At 42.7% G+C, this 19706-nt stretch overlaps 1 protein-coding gene across 2 annotated transcripts in view; it reads right to left on the reverse strand.

Annotated features, from left to right (window-relative positions):
• Positions 1–19706, reverse strand: part of KDM5B (lysine demethylase 5B) — an 877335-nt gene that overhangs the window by 112630 nt on the left and 744999 nt on the right. For both annotated transcript variants that reach the window (XM_078644101.1, XM_078644102.1), the window contains one exon: positions 10680–10791. In XM_078644101.1, the coding sequence (XP_078500227.1) occupies positions 10680–10791 (112 nt within the window). The remainder of the gene's footprint in view (positions 1–10679; positions 10792–19706) is intronic.

Consider the following 19706-nt stretch of genomic DNA (forward strand, 5'->3'; position numbering starts at 1 on the left):
GATAACTTTAGGGTGAGTGTATAGGGACTTTTTGCTATATTCACATCTATCATGTTCTTTTAAATTCTTTTTTCTCTCTTGAAGCACCATTCTATAGTATGGAGCTGTTGGTCTGGGAACCCTTCAGATAAACTATCATAGTTAGGAGTGCAATAAAAATGTATATACTATAAGTGACAATGACTTTATATAAGTATACTGAGTTTAGCCAACATTGATAAATGTGGATTCATAATGAAATCTAACAGGTAAAAAGTAAATAATCAGATGGTCTGGCTAGAAATTAATTTGAGTGGCTGCACTAAGATGTTAACACTATATGTATATATATGCATCTGCACTAGAAATGTTATAGACCCTTGAATACAAAAATTGAAATTGTATTGTAAATAATTGTAATTAATGTGTATGTATGAGTTGTTGATATATTTTTTCTGTCTTTGTTTCGTTTGTTTAGGTTATATCACTTTTTTTATTTTTTATAAAATGTACGAATGACGGTCACCTGACGAAGGCCTTGGGCCGAAACGCGCGTAGTTCTATTCAACCGCATTGCCTTCATCAATTATTCCAACGACTGAATATCTCGTATATCACTGGGTTTATCTGTTTTTTGAAATTGTGGATATGTAATTTTTTCTGTTTTCACTTATTTTCTTTGTATGTCTTTAGTTGTAAATAATCGATTCTTTGCCTTAGTTTGAACACTTTGTATTACCTATAAATGTCTTTTTTAAATGTGAAAAACGAAATGAATAAATAAATGAAATGTAAACAAAAGACAAAAATAACAAGAAAACATACAATAATTAAAATAAAAAGATTGAAGAATTTTTATATAAACTCACTATTTCTGTACATGTTTATTTGAATGTTGTGGAGGGTCTATCATTATGTCTAGATTTTGATCTAGGGATTATCGATGCCCTTGAAGTTGGCTACATTTTCTTTCTCTACATACCTATACTCCCCACTACATGTGGTGTCCCGCAGGGCTCGTCATTGTCCCCCCTATTATTCAACCTATACCTGAAACCATTGCTGCAGTCCCTAAAAAATAGGAAAGTCACCATCTACAATTACGCAGACGACCTGCAACTGGTCTTCCCTTTAAATTCTGCGGACGCGGCTGAAGAATTTCAGTCCACGATGACGCATATTCAGGGCTGGATGGACGAGAATCACTTAAAGCTCAACCCCGGAAAGACTGAGCTGGTACTCCCTGGTAAGAGCGCGACTAGTTGGGGCCCTCACTTCTGGCCACCCTCGATGGGATCCCCTCCTAAGCCTTCCCAATCGGTGAAGAGCCTTGGAGTTACCCTTAACGCCAACCTTTCTTTGAAAAACCAGGTCCGAACAGTGATTTCTTCCAGTCTCTTTCAACTTCGAAAGATCAAGAAAATCGCCCATCTCCTGACACATTCTGCACTCATCCAAGAGGTAATTGCCTTGGTTCTTTCTCGCCTAGATTTCTCTAACTCGATATATCTGGGCCTCCCCCTCACTCTATCCAAACGACTACAGATCGTCCAAAACCAAGCTGCCAGGTTAATATTCAAAAGCAATCGTAGGACTTCGGCGAAAACCTTGCTAGCCTCTCTTCATTGGCTTCCTATTGGGTACCGGATTACATTTAAAGTAGGATGCTTAGTTCACAAGGCCCTCCATGGCAAAAGCCCAAGGTTCATTAATCATCTAATAAATAAATATGAACCGACTCGCAACCTTCGCTCTGCCCATCAGTCCCTCCTCAAGCTGCCACTGTACAAGAGAAAACGACTTGGCGGATGTCGATTTGCTTACCTTGCCCCTAAGACTTGGAACAGCTTCCCCCTGTCTCTTCGGTCTTGTACTAACCTGGTGAAATTTAGGGGTGCTTTGAAGACCTGGTTATTCAAGCAAGCGCACGGTTAGACTATTTTCTCACCATCTATCTCCTCTCAGCGCCATGAAACCTCTGGGTGACCGTGCGCTTGACAAATTCCGAATAACATAACTTACCAACGCAGTGTATCTAATTTACATAAATTATCAAATGAATCATAAGAGGACTAAACACAGAGACAGAAAACTTTGTGAATTACATGCAGGTGTGTATACAACATACTTATCTACAATAATTTACTGACGGTGCAGCGCGATAGCTAACAACTTCATGCACCGTTGGAAATGGATTGCCCCACCATGTTTGAGCAGAGTGCAACAAATATAATTGCGTACTTTAACGGACAGCTCAACGTATCCTGTCTTTATGTATGTGCAGTGTATTGGTATCTATGTATGGAATATTCACCGAGAGCATGTGTTATGTTACTTAAGGAATTTCCAACTGGATCTGCCTTGCAGACCAGATCTGTAATAATTTGACATGCCCTGTGATGAAGAGACCAAAGGATTTTGTGTCAATAAGAGTTGAAATGTTAACATTCAAGAGCAAAAAACATTCACACACACACTTAATGTTTGCTTCTCTTTAGATACTTGGTGCAAATTAGATCTACTGCAATTATTGCTTGTAATTAGAATGGATTACATACTGATGCATTTATGTAAAAACATATATATTTGTATAACGCCATATACATATATTGCAGCTTAACCTTTCCATTTTTTTGTGCGAATAATTACCTCGGAGCACTGCTCACATTAGTTTGTGAACACGCATTGCATGTTTTGGATAGCTTGGAAGAAAGAACATATGTTCGCAGACTTTCTGCTGCAGTTCAGACAGGTCTTAATGCGGTCGTAGTGTAAAATGGCATCTAGAAGTCTCTAAAGTAATACTCACCCGAAATATATTCTTCGGCCTATCTGAAGGACACTAGTTTATTTGAGGTCATCCAAATTTTTGGCCGTTTTAACATGGTCTTGTGCGCTTACAGTTGACATCATAGATAGTCAGAGTGATTCAGCCTTTGTCGATACCGAAGTGAAATTTTGAAAACAAAGCATGCTTTCCAACCACTAGATGGCGAAATAATGCACGCATGTTTACCTGCACTAAGTTCACGCTACAAAATTATGTTTATCCAGAACTTAGTTATGATGATTTCTCTATCGTAAACCAATCGAAAAGATGCTTTAGAGGAAGAACCTACCGCTCCACAAAGGCGCATGTTAACGATAGAAACAAAGTTGGCACAAAGATAGGGCTATCTACTAATCAAACAAGCGCAAGATGAACTGTAATCATGTTTGGTGTGTTTGACCTGGTCTAAAATAGTTGGTGGGAATGGAGCTACAAGAAAAGTTCCACTATAACCGGACGTCACCATAATACAAGACGAAAAGGAAAGATGTGCAAGTGGATCACATATAAACAATTTGGCTCACCTCGGGTATATCAGTCATACAGTGCTGTTGACAATGATGCCATTTTATTTTGAACCAAGTCTAATACTGAGTTGTAAAAGTCGGAAAGACAGAGGAGTCTAAAAAGTTAAGGAGGCAGTTAACAGAATTAAAAGTTTACACTGCAAAGTTTAATGGTTGGTTTATCCTGAGGAAGATCAAAAACAAATGTTTGTTCCGACCATATTTCATGGTACAAAATGTAAAAATGTTGGCGTGGAGAGTAAGTCCCAGGGGTTGGATATGGATTGCTAACTGCCTACGACTGGAATGTGGAGGCTTTAAAAGAGGCGAATGCTAGGCTGGATGTGAAGACATCGACATATCTACGAAATATTCAACAATGACAGTTGGGGTGGTATGCCTGTTAATTGGTTGGGACAGTTGTGATGAAGGAGATGCTTACTATTTAGAACAGAAATGTCCGCTAGAACCCAGCGGTGAATCAGGAAAGGAGACCACTGACTCAGAGGACTAGACAATTCATATAAAGGAATTCAACTGTATTGTTTCTGCCTGGTGACTCAGCTCCATGGACTGTAGTACTAAAATGAAGTCTCATAGCTCTTATCAAGCTTACCTAACTCTACCTGTACCACCATAACAAAGCAATGGGCGCTCAAACGTATTAAAATTTTTGGGCTCCTTAACCGCACCATCTACTTTTCCATGCAAATCACATTGTTATCTGCTATATTTACTTATCCTTGTGTAAAAGCCATCTATTCTAGGTCTGGTGTTAGCAAAGTCCTTTTGATTTTAATCAAATTATATGTATGGTGTACTTACAAGGGCATTCCATCAGCTCTTTTCATCCATCGGTCTGTTGTGGTAGACACATTTTAGTTCCGCCGACTACAGCATGGATCAGTCAACTTCAGCCACTGGCTAACTACAATACGAGTTATCATATTCTGCTCTTTCACAGGGAACATGTTCACCCTCAAAAAAGTGTCCTTTAGTGCCAGGGGCTACAGTGAGAATATGTGCTTTCTGAGACCAAAACATATTTTTACCATTCTTTATTTGTATATTGGAGTATGCAAGGCAGCTTCACAAACACTAAAGTTAGACAAATGACAAAAGCATCCAACACCAAAATGCTGGCAGCCAATTAGAGCTTGGGCTAAAGGAGAAGCCCATCGCGGCTCCATTTTTTTGACGGTATATTTGGTCTCCAAACAGAAAGATGTTATTGGTCAACACTGTTGAGATCATTTCTGTCAACATCTCATTGTTCATTTTGTAATGGATGTTGCGTTCCCTTAAGAAATATTCACAGGCTTTTAGACCCAATTGGTTGTCAATGTTTGTGAGCTATGGGCTGGTGGGAGGAGGAAGTGGCATGGAATGTCCAAAATCAACAATTCACCCAACACATAGTAACCTGGAAAAGGTTCATTGACGATCTATTTATTGTGTGGGATGGGACCGAAAGTGATTTCCAACAGTACTTTAATATCTTGAACAACAGTACACCGTGCCTGAAATTCACATATGAATCCAGTAAAAATCGAGTAACCTTTTTAGACACGGAAGTGTACATCAAGGACAATCATGTGGAAACAACATTACACCGGAAAGCCAAGGTCACGAATGCGACTCCAGAGGCAACAAGCTTCCACCAACCATCATTAATCTCCAGTATTCCCTACGGGGAATTCCTCCGCCTGAGACGGATTTGTAGCGAGGAGGAGGAATGGAAGAAACAAAGTGCAAATACCATCAAACGCTTCCAAAAAAGGAAATACTGTAAAACAATGGTCAATAACTGTTGGGAGAGAGCAAATCAAAAACAAAGGTCCGAATGTTTGAAACCAAACGACAAACAATTAACAACAGAGGAAGAACCAATAAGATTGATTCTGGACTACAGCCAGGAATCGAAAAAAATAAACCATATACTAAAGAAAAATTGGAAAATCCTGCAATTGGCCCAATTGCAGGATCAACCATCAATCAACCATCGGAAAAAGAATGGGCAATCACCCAATTGTGACTTACAGGAGAGCGAAAAATCTTCAAGACCAATTAATTCACAGTCACTTCAAGAACATAAACAAAAAGAAATCATGGTTAAAAACATGTGGATTTGTCAAGTGTTATAACTGCAAGGCATGTGAAATTGCCAAACCCACAAAGGAAATACCAATGGCAAATAAGTTTTGGAAAATCCGAGAACTAATAACATGCACTAGCCAGTACACAATCTACATGATAGAATGCCCTTGTAAACTCAAATATATAGGGAGCACTATATGTGAATTGAAAAAGCGAATATTAGAACATAATCGAGCCACGGTACATAAAGACAGAAGTAACGCGGTATCAAAACACATGGAAAGCCACAATGGAGGAGATTGGAAACTTTTGAAATATTGCGGAACTGAGACAATGAGCCTATCTGACAGAGGAGGTCACTGGGAAAAACTCTTACGTCAGAAAGAATCGAGACATATCCTTAACTTTAGAACCATGACTCCCTTTGGTTTGAATCAATCAGAGGAACTGTACATACATCTATAAGAAAACCTTAAATTAACAACAACCGTTCCTCGGTCCTCACTATCCCTATCCTTCCCCCACAGAACTAAGTTAGGATTTTTAAACTTTCACTGAAATAACAACACCCTTCACTAACCCCTGGCAAAATTGACACCCACGAAATATATAATTATGAAACAATAGGACTATCACAAATTAATTCTTAGAAATTTTCAGTCAACCCACTGGAGGGTATGAGTAACTTTGTAAAAAATTACACACAACGTGATATGTCAATAGCGACCCCTTACGGACTGGAAGGAGGTGCACATTAACAAAAATTCAATCAAAAGGGACTATTTTTGAACACATGACGGCATCAAATAATGTTGGCCCACTGGAGGGCAAGATTTATGTTTACCTAAATATGTGAGCAATGTTAAACGAGTATATGGTAAAATAATGAGTATATGTTGAAAGGTATCAACAGCAAGAAATGAATGCAATTCACAAACTGAGTATGAACTACATTGCCCAGAATTCCTAAGTCACTGTACCTGGACTCAGGAAGTTGCCATATCATGTGTTTTCCTGTTTGGGAGGGGTTCCCACTGTCACCTGATTTTTTTCAAAAAAATGTATTTTTAAACACACAAGAACACAGTAACAATTTAACCGTGATCAAGATAGCGGAGGCTATCGAAACGCGTTGGTTATGTCTGGGCCAAAATTGAAATGGATTTAAGAATAAATTAATTGAAACTTGATCGAAGAGTTTGGTTGGTGTTTGCGGCTCCGAGTTTTCTTTTTGGGAAGAAAACGTTGTTGGAATACAAAGCGGCTGGGCTCAACTGCAGGAGCGACGCACCTACGAAGCAGCGCCCGTGTTGGGGAAAAGAGTGTGTCTTATTATATATATATATATATATATATATATATATATATATATATATATATATATATATATATATATATATATTACCTACTGGCGGTCGCCAGTTGGTATATATAGTTAGGATTTTTTTGAATAGGGATTTCTGAAAATTCTATGTTGAATAACTTTGGCGTTGATGGACGGAATTGGCTGAAATTTTCAGGAAAATGGCACATTTTGTTTCTGAGCGTCCCCTGAAAGTTTGGGGGGGTTTCGTCAAGCGGGGGCCGAGAAAAAGGGGGGTCCCAAAACGTGTTTTTAACATTGAGTTTTTCATAGGGCGGTTGGACTCACTTTTAGCTCGAACGGCTGAATGGATTTCTATGAAACTTGGCAAAATTGTAGAGACTGTTTGCCCGATGTGCCTTTGCTAGGTCTCAAGATATGTGCTCCAGTGGATTTTGAGAAATTAACGTTCAAAAAAATATATATATCTGTGACAGCGTCCCGGTTAGCGCCCCGGTTCGCGTACCAGACGCGTAACGGAACTTCGCGAGGAGAAGCGGATTGGCTCTCCGGTGACCGTCAACATTCTAAACAGTCCGGAGCGGCCGCCATCTTGTCTCTCGGTAGGATCGAGAGACAAGAGGTGGAAATAAATGAAGGGGGAAATGAATGAAAGGGGGCAAGGTAGACCCCTCCTGACCCCTAGGATTGATGTGTGGGCTATTAAAGGGCCCCGCGGGGCAAAAAAATAAAATAATTTTTTTTCTCGATTTTTCGCGGTGGAAGCGCTACCCGGTACGCGAACCGGGTAGCTCACCGGTAGCGTAACGGGAGTCTGCCATCTTGTGTTTCGGACGAATTTTGTCACAAGATGGAGGATAAACAATGTTGGGAATGGGTATAAGGGGGCACGGGAGACATATCCTGACCCCCTAAGTTTTCTGAGGGTGGCTGAGGAGGCCCATATATGTAAACAAGAAAACCTTTTTTTTTCACATTTTCGCACGGTTAGCGCCCGGTCCGCGCACCGGGTAGCGTTCCGGAAAGCGTAACAAGGGGAAAACCAAGGGAAATATTAAAATAATATTTTAGAGTGCTTTGAGGTAGGGTAGCTCTGAATAGGATGGATGGATGGATGGGTTTTTATATAGCGCAATATCACCGCCAGGTCTCAAAGCGCTTTGCATTGGGAACCCGTCCTGGTTTTTCCCTGTGAGATAGGCCCTACTGGGTATCCCCAAGGTGAAAGCCAGGCATCCCGCCGCGGGGGGCCGTAGTGGAGATTAAGCAAGCTATTGCCCAGAGTTGCAGAGTGTGAACCTGTGATTCGAGTAGTCACCGAAGCGAGAATTACCGAGTCCGTGGACATTTTGGGCTCAAGACCCTGCCGCGTCGGGAATTGAACCCTGGTCCCGGGTCTGATCTCAGCGTCCGGATCTGCCTCCTCTAACCAGTGAGCTGTTGTGTTGTGTGGGTGATGTAAGTACCAACATGTAGGTACCAATGAAGAGTCTAAAATTCAATATACACCGTCTCCTCTGTAGATATTTTGTATGTTCTAATATGGGTTATTTAAATGTAAATGTGTGGAAAAGCACTTCATGCTTTAAAGCAATTGTATTTTTGAACTGATTGTTCTTTCCTCTTAGTCCTCCTCTTTGGTTTTTTTCCCCCACACTCTTCTTCAGCATGATAGTTGATAAATCCGTTCCCTCAAAAAATTTATATGCATAAAAAAATTATAATAAATACATATAAAATATATTTTTCCTTTAAAAGAAGAATACATTTTACAGCTTTTGATATTTGCTATTAAAAAACCATTGAAATTCACTGAAAAAACCATAGGTTATAGACCATATATAGTTAGGAATTAGCATTTACAAAACCTTGAAAATTCACTGAAAAAACCATAGGTTATAGACCATATATAGTTAGGAATTAGCATTTACAAAACCTTATTTTACTCACACAAAACCATTGAAATTCACATATATGGTTAGTTGCACTAACTATATATCGCGCACCCGCAATCCACTGCTGATCATGTCACATATTACATCATTCATGACATGGTCAGTGACATCACTGATGACATCACTGATGACATCTCAAATGACATCACTGATGACATCACTGATGACATCTCAAATGACATCACTGATGAAATCACTGATGACAACATCCAGTGACTATGTTTCTGTAAAGTTAAAATAGGTCTTATATATTGAAGAATGAGTGGATGTATAAGTGGATGAAGGATTTAGTAGGTGCATGACTGACTGTATGAGTGAGTGATTAAATGTGTCTCACTGAGTGCATGGGTTAGTGACTAAACTGTCTTAATTTGTGCATCATTATGTCTGTTGTTCTGTAAACTGCTGCATGTGTTGATCAGTAGCTATATGAGTAACTATATGGGTTATTGATTGGTTGCCCAAGTGTTTGTATGGGAGACTGAGTGTGTGTGTGGGTGGCTGGGAGGTGTATGACTGTGCATAGATGTGTGAGCAGTTGATTCACTAGATGTATGGGTTCAAAAGTTCAAAAGTGCATGTGGAAACAGCTGTATGGGCGGTTGACTGTGTGCATGAGTGTATTGGGGAGTGAATGGATATCTCAGTGCTACATGTCAAAGTAAATACATATGTAAAACACAGTACATGTGAGAGTTGACATATATAAATAACTGTGCATAAGAGCCAGTGAATGTGTGAGTGGCTGTATGGATCATTGTGAACTTGTATCAGGGATTGTATAAGAGAGTAAATATGTGTTAGTATATGTTTTAATAAGTAAGGTGTGTATAACTGTATAGTTGAGGAAATGGAGGTGTGATTGATTCTTTGCATGACTGACTAGGTGTGTCAGTAACTCCATGGATGAGTGACAGTCTGTGAGTGTATCTAAGGTTATATTAGAGTCTGAAGAGGTTCATCGTATTATCACATGAATGATGTCATCAGTGATGTGATCAGTAATGTCAAATGAGATGTCATCAGTGATGTCATCAGTGATGTCATTTGAGATGTCATCAGTGATGTCATTTGAGATGTCATCAGTGATGTCATCAGTGATGTCATTTGAGATATCCGTGATGTCATCAGTGATGTCATTTGAGATGTCATCAGTGATGTCACTGACCATGTCATGAATGATGTAATATGTGACATGATCAGCAGTGGATTGCGGGTGCGCGATATATAGTTAGTGCAACTAACCATATATGTGAATTTCAATGGTTTTGTGTGAGTAAAATAAGGTTTTGTAAATGCTAATTCACAACTATATATGGTCTATAACCTATGGTTTTTTCAGTGTATATATATATATATATATATATATATATATATATATATATATATATATTTATCTTACTATCCCCTCCCCCCAAAGAGTTGCAGGTGCGGTCCCTGCGCTGATTTGTAGAGACCAGGACTTATTTTTTATCCGCCGACTTTGATCAATAACAAGAGACAACTGGAGAAGGTACGATTTAGAGAAAGATATAAAACAGTGATAAAGGGAGAAAGCAGGGATGGGAAACGAACCTGCAACAGAGAGAGAGTAGGGATGTGGTTGAAATGGACATTAAGTGGAATCAAGAGACAGCAGACTTAGTGTTCAGCAACCAGTGCATTCTGCAACGCCGACAGGCTCTCAAGAAAAGCTTTGGGCCCTGCACCTTACCCCTCTTACACATGAAGCACTAAGTTTGCCAGTGGTAATCTTATGTACTCAAAAAGGATAATGGAGTAGAGGAGGCTTTTGATTTTAACAGGGGATAAATTAGGAAGCCATCTGGTGCCCATGCAGAGTTTCTCAGCAAGATACCCTACATGTGTTTGCTTAACAGACCGCAAAACCAGTCACACAAAAGCGTAAACCACTGCCATAAGGTAACCACTCTCACCAATTATGTACATAAGCAATACATTTCATAGAATTGAAGTTAAATACAAACCATGGAGAGGAATGCAGTTACGTCCTGGTGAAAAAGGAGATTGAATGTATGCAGTTCTGTTATCCCACTCATGAGGCAAAGAGAAAGACATTGCACCCACCGTCTGAGATACCTAATTAAAAACAACCATGGTAAATCACAGGTTATAACAAAGTGTCGCTCATGCACAGATGCTTAAAAACATTAATTTAAGCACACAATGTTCTCATGTCAAATTGATGCATCATTCACAATCATGCGTTGGCAAGAAATTTATGATTTTAAGTAAGCAACAGGTCAGAATGGAAAACTGCTTACCTGTATCTGTTGATCATGTTGATAGTGTCACCTATTTTGGAAGTACTGGAAGATCAAAGAACACATTTCCATACCCATCTTTAAAAATAAATTGGAAATGCAAGTATTGTGTTCTTACCCATGCTCTAATGTTAGGGACCCCTGCGTTAATTTATAAAAAAGACGCAGAGAAGGAGTAACTAGTTAAGAATTAAAAATGGATTTCTTAATATATAGGGAAAATTGCTACTGTCAGGTAACATTTTCTTTTTAGTTTTATCATATCATCCACCCAACTTTAGGGTGCGATGATATGCCTGTGTGCACCACCAATTTACATTGACTATATTGCCCAGCTCTTCCAGATTTCTTTTTTGTTATAGTAGTCACATGTATGCTCTTGGACGTTCTGAAATCCCCTAACACATCCTGTTCTCCATATAGACCTAGGCAGACTGATTCCCCCTACAATGGATTTCATCAGACGTTGAAGTATCTGGGAGTATTTAGCAAAGATCCAGAAGTATTGTCTGGGGTGTCCATAAAGTCTTATCCTTGCTGTCAAATCCTTCAAAGGGCCCAAATGTGATTTAGCCGTGATTGAATCGCAATTCTTCGTTTCACTAGTAGCAAAGAGTGCACACAGTTTCCTGTGGGGAATGGGTCTTTCACATAGCCCTAGCAGTCTCACATAAGGAGATAATTGAATGCTACAGTTAGTTATGTCGGAAAGTTCCTGTAGTGTTTCCGACCAGATTTTGTTTTTGGATCTTTTCAACCACTGGCCGTGCCATGCTAAACTTAGAAACTCAGCACCCATTATTCCACATCGGCGCATTTAGAATCTGCTCTGCTCACAGCCCTAATTTATGTTGGGACTCTGGAGTATAGTGTACACTGTAAAGAAATGTAAAATGTATTAACCTAAGTTTGTAATTAGGCACGAGGCTGCCTGTCTGTATACAACAGAAGGCCCACTGCTCATCAGTGAGTCCACCCTTTACATTTTTGAACTGTACAAACATGCCTTTCTTTGCATCATACTGTATATTTGAGATATAAGTTTCTTGGTAGACTGAGTGAGAGAATTCCCTTCGAAGAGCAAAATGTTTGGTGGTGGAAGACAGAACAGGGTACTTCGTGCTTCTGTCTTAACTTATTCCCTAGGAGTACTATAAAAAAAATAAAAAAATTTTTTTTTTTAAAACTGTCCAATGGTGTGTGGTCAGCTTGTATTTGTATTCTATCGATCGATATAAAGAAGTCACTGGGATATAGGTCATACAGACATTTTAACTTTAATGAGGTTAATAATTTACAGGCTTTGTCAACACATGTTGTTGGGAGGCAGGGATTAAAAGCAAGACGTAGACAGTGGGGTGTTGATTTATCTAACTGAGCTTGATGTTTGAGTTTGTCAGAAGTCCATATGGTGCATCTTACAGAGTTCATTTCACCAACTGGGACGGCATACAGGGGACCAAATGATAGTGCCAAGGTACAGTCAGCTTTTACTATCTGATTCTACTGCAACACGTGGTAGGAATAACAAAGTCCAATAGTGAATACGTAGCGCTTCGGTACATAAGTAGCATAGTTCTTGACAATCTCAGCCTTAATGCTAGCCTTGACCTGGTCTGACAATCAAGCGGTCACAGCGGTCCATATTATGGGTAAACCAAGTAGTCAGACCTGGGGTTAGTGAGAACAGTCCAGCAAACTGCTTCAGCAACTGATAGCAGTCTCTTTGTTGAAGGTCTCTGAGTAGGAGTGTACCATCGTGGGCATTTGATAACAGTAGGTAAGGGAGACACTCACTCACTTTCCTCTTCTTTCTCTCCATCCGTCCCCATGAACATTGCAATGGCTGCAGTCATAGTACAGCCTGAGACTTAACACAGATGACCCTTTGAGGGTTTCTTGGGGTGTTCCTAGGTCCACCGGATAAATAACCCGCCCCCCACACTTGTAGGAAAGTCCCCCTTTTTGCATGGTTACCCCCGCCCCCACATTTTTCCTGATAGCGGTTGCACTTTGACGGAATGTGCACTGGGTTCCTGCTAATCAGGTTCCCAGTGCCTGTGTTCCTTTCTAAAACTGTACCTTTGTATCCACAATTGGTGCACCTATGGCCCACACAAGTTCCTTGTAAAAGGTAAACCCCGGGTATCAAGGTCCTTGTGACTAGAGGTGATTTCTAAGAGCTGCAGCATGTAATGTGCCACCAGCCAAGACCCCTCACCTAACACACATATACTACCATTACAGACCGTTTTGGTGCAGACAATACCTTAAAATCGACATGGCACACTTCCCTGTGTCCACAAACACTGACTGTGGCATAGGTAAGTCACCCCTCTAGCAGGCTTCACAGCCCTATGGCAAGGTGCACTAACAGCGCCAACCCAAAGAGGAGCAGGTCCATATGATGAAGCATGACACCTAGCTTGCTGGGTATGTGAGGACCCTAGTTCCGAAAGAAGGAGTTCCTCTTCTCACGTCAGACACCACCAAGTTTGTTATTACGAACGATGGTGGTTGGTCTACTGACTTTTATTCTCTAGGCACCATTACAAGAGGAACAGCATACCTTTAGATAGTAGTATCTGACCGGGCACTTATGCTGGACCTCAATAAAAAGCCCCACAGTCCCCTCTATTGTTGACTGAAGGTGCACTATACCATAGCTGCATGAGCAGTATGCCCCTATAGTGTCTGTGTCCATTCACAGACATTGTAAATGCACTGGAGCATGGGCTGGGCGTTTTTTTTATTACAAACTCCACAGCTTCTTGATGGCTTTACTGAATGTTGAGAACTGTGTAGAAAGCTGGCTCTGTATATACTAAACCAAAATGAGGTATAGTGTGCACAGAGTCGTGTGGAACCCCAGAGGTAGGCAGAGGTAAAAGTAGATAGTACCTTACTTTCTATTTGTGGTAGTGTGGGTGTGCAGTAAGGCAGTATCAGAGGGCAGTGCAAAGCATTTGTTGTACACACTCAGGCAACAAATGATGTCACACACTCAAAGACTGAACTCAGCAATTTGATTTGTATAAAAATAATATTTAGTTGTATTTCTTTTCTAGAACCAAGCAAGCCTAGTACAGGTAAGTATAAATGGTACTTTTCAAGGAAGATTGAACAATACAAGCAATCTGAACGAAAAAAGACTTACAGGTTAGTAAATATTTTCATTATAGTGGAAATTACGGTTTGATTACTTTTGATTACTTTTTTGAATACTTTATGGATTACTTTTTTCTGCTCAGTGAGATATGCCTAGATATCACACTGGGACATTTCCTAGAGAAAAGGTAAGTAAAGCAGTTTGTAGATATTTGAAGTTTTTCAAGATCTCATACAAAACCAACTCCACACTTGTAGATTCACATGCTTTGCAATCTCCTGCCGTCTAGTGTTGGGTCCGGATGTTTGCAAGATATTTTTCTTCGAAGAGGTCTTTCCAGTCACGAGGTAGGTCACTCCTCCTTTTAGTGATAGTGCGCATGGGCATCGACTCTATTGTGAGATTGTTTTACCCACAGAGGGTGAGAATGGAGCTAGTAAAGGTAGAATAGATGTGTCCATGCATATGCATGTAAAGTAAGAAAACTGCAACAGGTATAAAGTACCCGGGGAAGCGGGTGTGCGCATGTGAATCTACAGCTCTACTTGCCAAGAACACATGCTTACTGGGTAAGTAACATTATCCGTTCGAGGCATGTGAGCTGTAGATCACATGCTTTGCATTGACTATACATCAGTAAACTCCCAAAGCGGTGGCTAACCTGTAACTATTGTAGTTATTTGAAAAAGTGTTATAAATACTAGCTGGCCTACGTTAGCCAACACATCTACACAACGGTGTTCGGTTAATGTGTAAGGTGTAGAAAATGTTGCTGCCTTACAGATGTTAGGTAGGGGAATATTTCCTAAGAAAGCCATAGTAGCCCCTATTTTGCAGGTGGAATGCACGTTGAAACAGAGTCCAGTTCAAGTCTCTCTGCTTGGTCTTTAAAGCCCTCCATGGGTCGGGCTCTGCTCTTTTGCAAAGGAAGCTCGCGAGGCATGCGCCGGTCCGTAACCTTCGATCCTCCTCGGCTAGATTGGGGAGGATACCAAGGTTTAAGAAAGCCAAAGCAGGAAGAAGATCATTTGGTGTGGCTGCAGCCAAACTGTGGAATGCCCATCCGGCTGAGCTTAGACAAACCTCTGACCTCCTTCTATTCAGGAAGAGTGTAAAAACATGGCTATTCCCGAAGCTCTAGATTGTCATCAGTCTTGACCCCCCTCTGTTATGAGTCTGCCAGCGCCAGGATGCCTTCTAGGTGAAAGCGCGCTTTAGAAATTAAATAAATAAATAATGCTCTAGGGGGTAGTGTAAAGGTTCTTTACGCTTTCAGATAACATGTTTGGATACATTTCACGAACAATCTTGCAATGCCCGATTTAGAAATGGGATTGGCTTTGTGTGGTGGTGAAAAAGCACCAAAGAGCTGTTGTGTCTGCCGAAAATCTTTCTTCTTTCCACATAATATAGTAGAGCTCTTCTAACATCTAGTGTGTGTAGAGTTTGTTCTGGTACAGAATCAGGTTGAGGAAAGAACAAGGGTAATTCAACTGATTAATGTGAAAAGCAGAAACTACTTTAGGAAGAAATTTAGGATTGGTTTGAAGAACCACTTAGTCTTTGTGAAGTTGAAAGAAAGGCTCTTGTATAGTAAGTACCTGGAGTTCACCAACTCTCCTTAAAGAAGTGATTGCAATAAGAAAGGCAACCTTCCATTAGAGAAATTGTAGTTAACACTTGTGCATTGGTTTAAAAGGTGGACCCATTAGCCTCGTAAGGACTATGTTTAAGTTCCATACTGGTGCAGGTGGAGCTCTTGGTTCTAGTACTCTTTTTAGTTGTTTCATAAAGGCTTTAATCACTGGTCCTCTGAATAGAGATAAGTGTTGTCTGTTTTGTAAGTATGCAGCTACTGCTACTAAATGCAATTGAATGGATGTGTAACCTAATCCAGATTGCTGTAAGTGTAAGAGAACAGATTATGTTTTGCACTGAAGCATCCAGGGGATTGATATTGATACAGTATATAACAAATTGTTTCCACTTTGCTGCATAACCTGACCTAGTTGTAGGTTTCATAGCCTCCTTTAGGATATTCATACAGTCTGGTGGTAATTGTAAATAACCAAACTATAACTTAAGGAACCAAATCGTTAGGTTAGGTTTCTGGGGATTTGGATGTATGATTTCTCCATGGCTCTGAGTGAGGAGACTGGAATTAAGATGCAGCTTTTGGTGTGGAACTACTGTGATCTCTAGCAGGGTGGTGAACCAAGGTTGCCTATGTGGAAGCTATGAGAATAAGTATGAGGGATGATTGTCTGAGCTTCCAAACTACTAGCTGTGAGAAAGCACCCTCTTTCTGCATGGTTGCCCCCACTTTTTGCTGAATTGCTGATGTGCTTTGACTGAGAATGCCCTGAGCGCCTACTAATCAGGTACCCAGGGTCTATGTTCTTTCCCTAAAACTGCATTGAAGCCTAAACCCAAATGGCATCTCTGGCCACAGCTCAGCCCCTGGTAAATGGTACCACAGGTACCCAGGGCACTATGACCAGAGAAGGCCTCTAAGGGCTGCAGCACTTATTGTGCCACCCTTAGAGGTCCATTACACTCACACACTACCTTCGCAGGCTGCTTATTTTGGTGCAGAACAAAGTGACGAGTCGACATGCCACACATCTGTGTGCCATGCCTACAACCCACTGCCCTGGCATAGGTCAGTCACCCCTCTAGCTGGGTGCACTATACCAATGGTGAGGGTACAGGTGTATGAGCCCTGTACCCCTACAGTGCCCAAGTTAATTCCTGGGCAAGATAAGTGCAGTGCTGCCATTAAAGAGTATATGGTGCTGGGAGGTTGTCATTACAAACTCCACAGCACCATAATGGCTACACTGAAAGCTGAGAAGTTTGGTATCAAACTTCTCAGCACATTAAACCCACACTGATGCCAGAGTCTGATTTAATGAAAATAGCACACAGAGGGCATCTTAGAGATGCCCACTGAAAACTAACCTACCACTACTGTCCAGGCTGAATGGCTGCTTTCAGCTGCCACCACCAGACATGTTTCTGGGCCCCTGGGTCGAGAGCCCGCTGCTCTCTGGGGCCTGAAACAACGCACATCCTGGGACGAGGTGCCAAGCCTCCTCCCCCAAAACAGGAAGGGTTCACCAAGAGGAAGCTTCAAAGGCTTGCCGCCTTTGTTATATTATGATATATGAATTTATTAAGCGCACGGCTACTCGCGAGTGTCCCGGCGCGAAACTATAGGGGTATAGCAATATGAATCAGGTGAATAGATACGTTTTTAGTTTTTTTTTTGAAAGCCGCTAGATCCTAGATCGAACGCAGGACCAAAGGAAGAGCATTCCATGCAACCGTTGCTTTAACTGAGAAGGAGCTGCCCCCCAGCCTCTGACGCTTGAAACATGGGACTTGGGCAAAGTAAATGGACGAGGAGCACAGAGGGCGCGCGCAGGAACATAAGAGACAACACGCCTCTGCAGGTAGAGTGGGCCACCTCCATGTAGCGCGCGATGTGCCATGATCAGTAGTTTAAATTTCACTCTGGCTGCTACAGGCAGCCAGTGATATAAGCACAGCTGGTTACGAACACTGTCTCTAGCGGTCAGTCCTGATAACAGTGTGGCTGCAGTGTTCTGGACCTCATGTAACTTCTTGACCAGGTAGCCCGAGATGCCAGCAAAAAGGGCTTTAACATAATTTCAGCCGTGACAGGATCAGCGCACATATGATAGTTTGTCTAGCCGCAGCTGGGAGAAAGGGAAAGTATCTTCTAAAAGATGTTAAGCAGGCCAGCTTCTTGATATGTACTGCAAAGGAGAATTCTTCATCAAACCAGACCCCAAGATTTTTTGCTGGCTACCCAGTAGAGGTTGGGCAGGGGTACTCGGGAGGCCAAAGCTGCTCTCTGAAGTTTGAGGGAAAAGTACCAAACAGCAGAATCTCCGATTTCCCTTCATTGCACTTAAGTTGAGCATCCGCCAGCCATTTAAAAGTTGATGCGAGACAATGTTGGGCCTGAGATACTGAGTTCGCCCCTTTGGCCCAGGTAAAAAGCAGCTGCGTATCATCTGCATAGGCCATCACCTTAGCCCCCAACTCCTCTGCTAAATATATCGGAGGAGTCATATAGATGTTAAAAAGGATGGGACTAAGGGAGGGACCCTGTGGGACACCCGTTGTAACCGGCTGAGGAAGGGATGAGGGAGGTGGAATCCAGATCTGCTCGGATCGCCCTTCCAAAAAAGAGCGAATCCAACCCCACACAGCACAAGACATGCCAATTCTGGCCAGCCGAGACAGAAGCAATGGGTGCGCACCGTGTCAAATGCGGACGAGAGGTCGAGCAAAATTAGCACGCCCTCCCGCCTACGTCCAGACAGTCCCGTGTAGTCTCTGCCACCTCAACCAGTACTGTTTCAGTGCTGTAGGACGAGCGAAATCCGGATTGCGCTGGATGTAAAAGCTTTGCTGCTTCGGACACTTCCCTTGGGACTGTGCTGCTGCTTTTTTACCCACTACTTGCGGTACCCGCTCCGCGGGTCCCGCTTCGTGAAGGGTGCCTGATTGCTGCTGGGGGACATTGCTGGAGGAACCTAGGGAGGTGTGTGCGTGAGGCGGGGCTGCGAGCGAGTGCGTGTGCTGGACTGGGACTCCAATTCCCAGGAGCACCCGCCAGCCCGGATCACGATCACCTGGGCCGCTCTCCCCCACCCCTCCCCCCCACCCTTGAGCCTTTAAAATCTGCAGTTCCTGGATCGCCTAGCGGGACGCTTTGCTGCTTTGGACACTTCCCTTGGGACTGTGCTGCTGCTTTTTTACCCACTACTTGCGGTACCCGCTCCGCGGGTCCCGCTTTGTGAAGGGTGCCTGATTGCTGCTGGGGGACATTGCTGGAGGAACATAGGGAGGTGTGTGCGTGAGGCGGGGCTGCGAGCGAGTGCGTGTGCTGGACTGGGACTCCAATTCCCAGGAGCACCCGCCAGCCCGGATCACGATCACCTGGGCCGCTCTCCCCGACCCCTCCCCCCCACCCTTGAGCCTTTAAAATCTGCAGTTCCTGGATCGCCTAGCGGGACGCTTTGCTGCTTTGGACACTTCCCTTGGGACTGTGCTGCTGCTTTTTTACCCACTACTTGCGGTACCCGCTCCGCGGGTCCCGCTTCGTGAAGGGTGCCTGATTGCTGCTGGGGGACATTGCTGGAGGAACCTAGGGAGGTGTGTGCGTGAGGCGGGGCTGCGAGCGAGTGCGTGTGCTGGACTGGGACTCCAATTCCCAGGAGCACCCGCCAGCCCGGATCACGATCACCTGGGCCGCTCTCCCCGACCCCTCCCCCCCACCCTTGAGCCTTTAAAATCTGCAGTTCCTGGATCGCCTAGCGGGACGCTTTGCTGCTTTGGACACTTCCCTTGGGACTGTGCTGCTGCTTTTTTACCCACTACTTGCGGTACCCGCTCCGCGGGTCCCGCTTCGTGAAGGGTGCCTGATTGCTGCTGGGGGACATTGCTGGAGGAACCTAGGGAGGTGTGTGCGTGAGGCGGGGCTGCGAGCGAGTGCGTGTGCTGGACTGGGACTCCAATTCCCAGGAGCACCCGCCAGCCCGGATCACGATCACCTGGGCCGCTCTCCCCGACCCCTCCCCCCCACC

The sequence above is a fragment of the Lissotriton helveticus genome, chromosome 5_1 (genome assembly GCF_964261635.1).
Source record: "Lissotriton helveticus chromosome 5_1, aLisHel1.1, whole genome shotgun sequence".
Taxonomy (NCBI): Eukaryota; Metazoa; Chordata; class Amphibia; order Caudata; family Salamandridae; genus Lissotriton; species Lissotriton helveticus.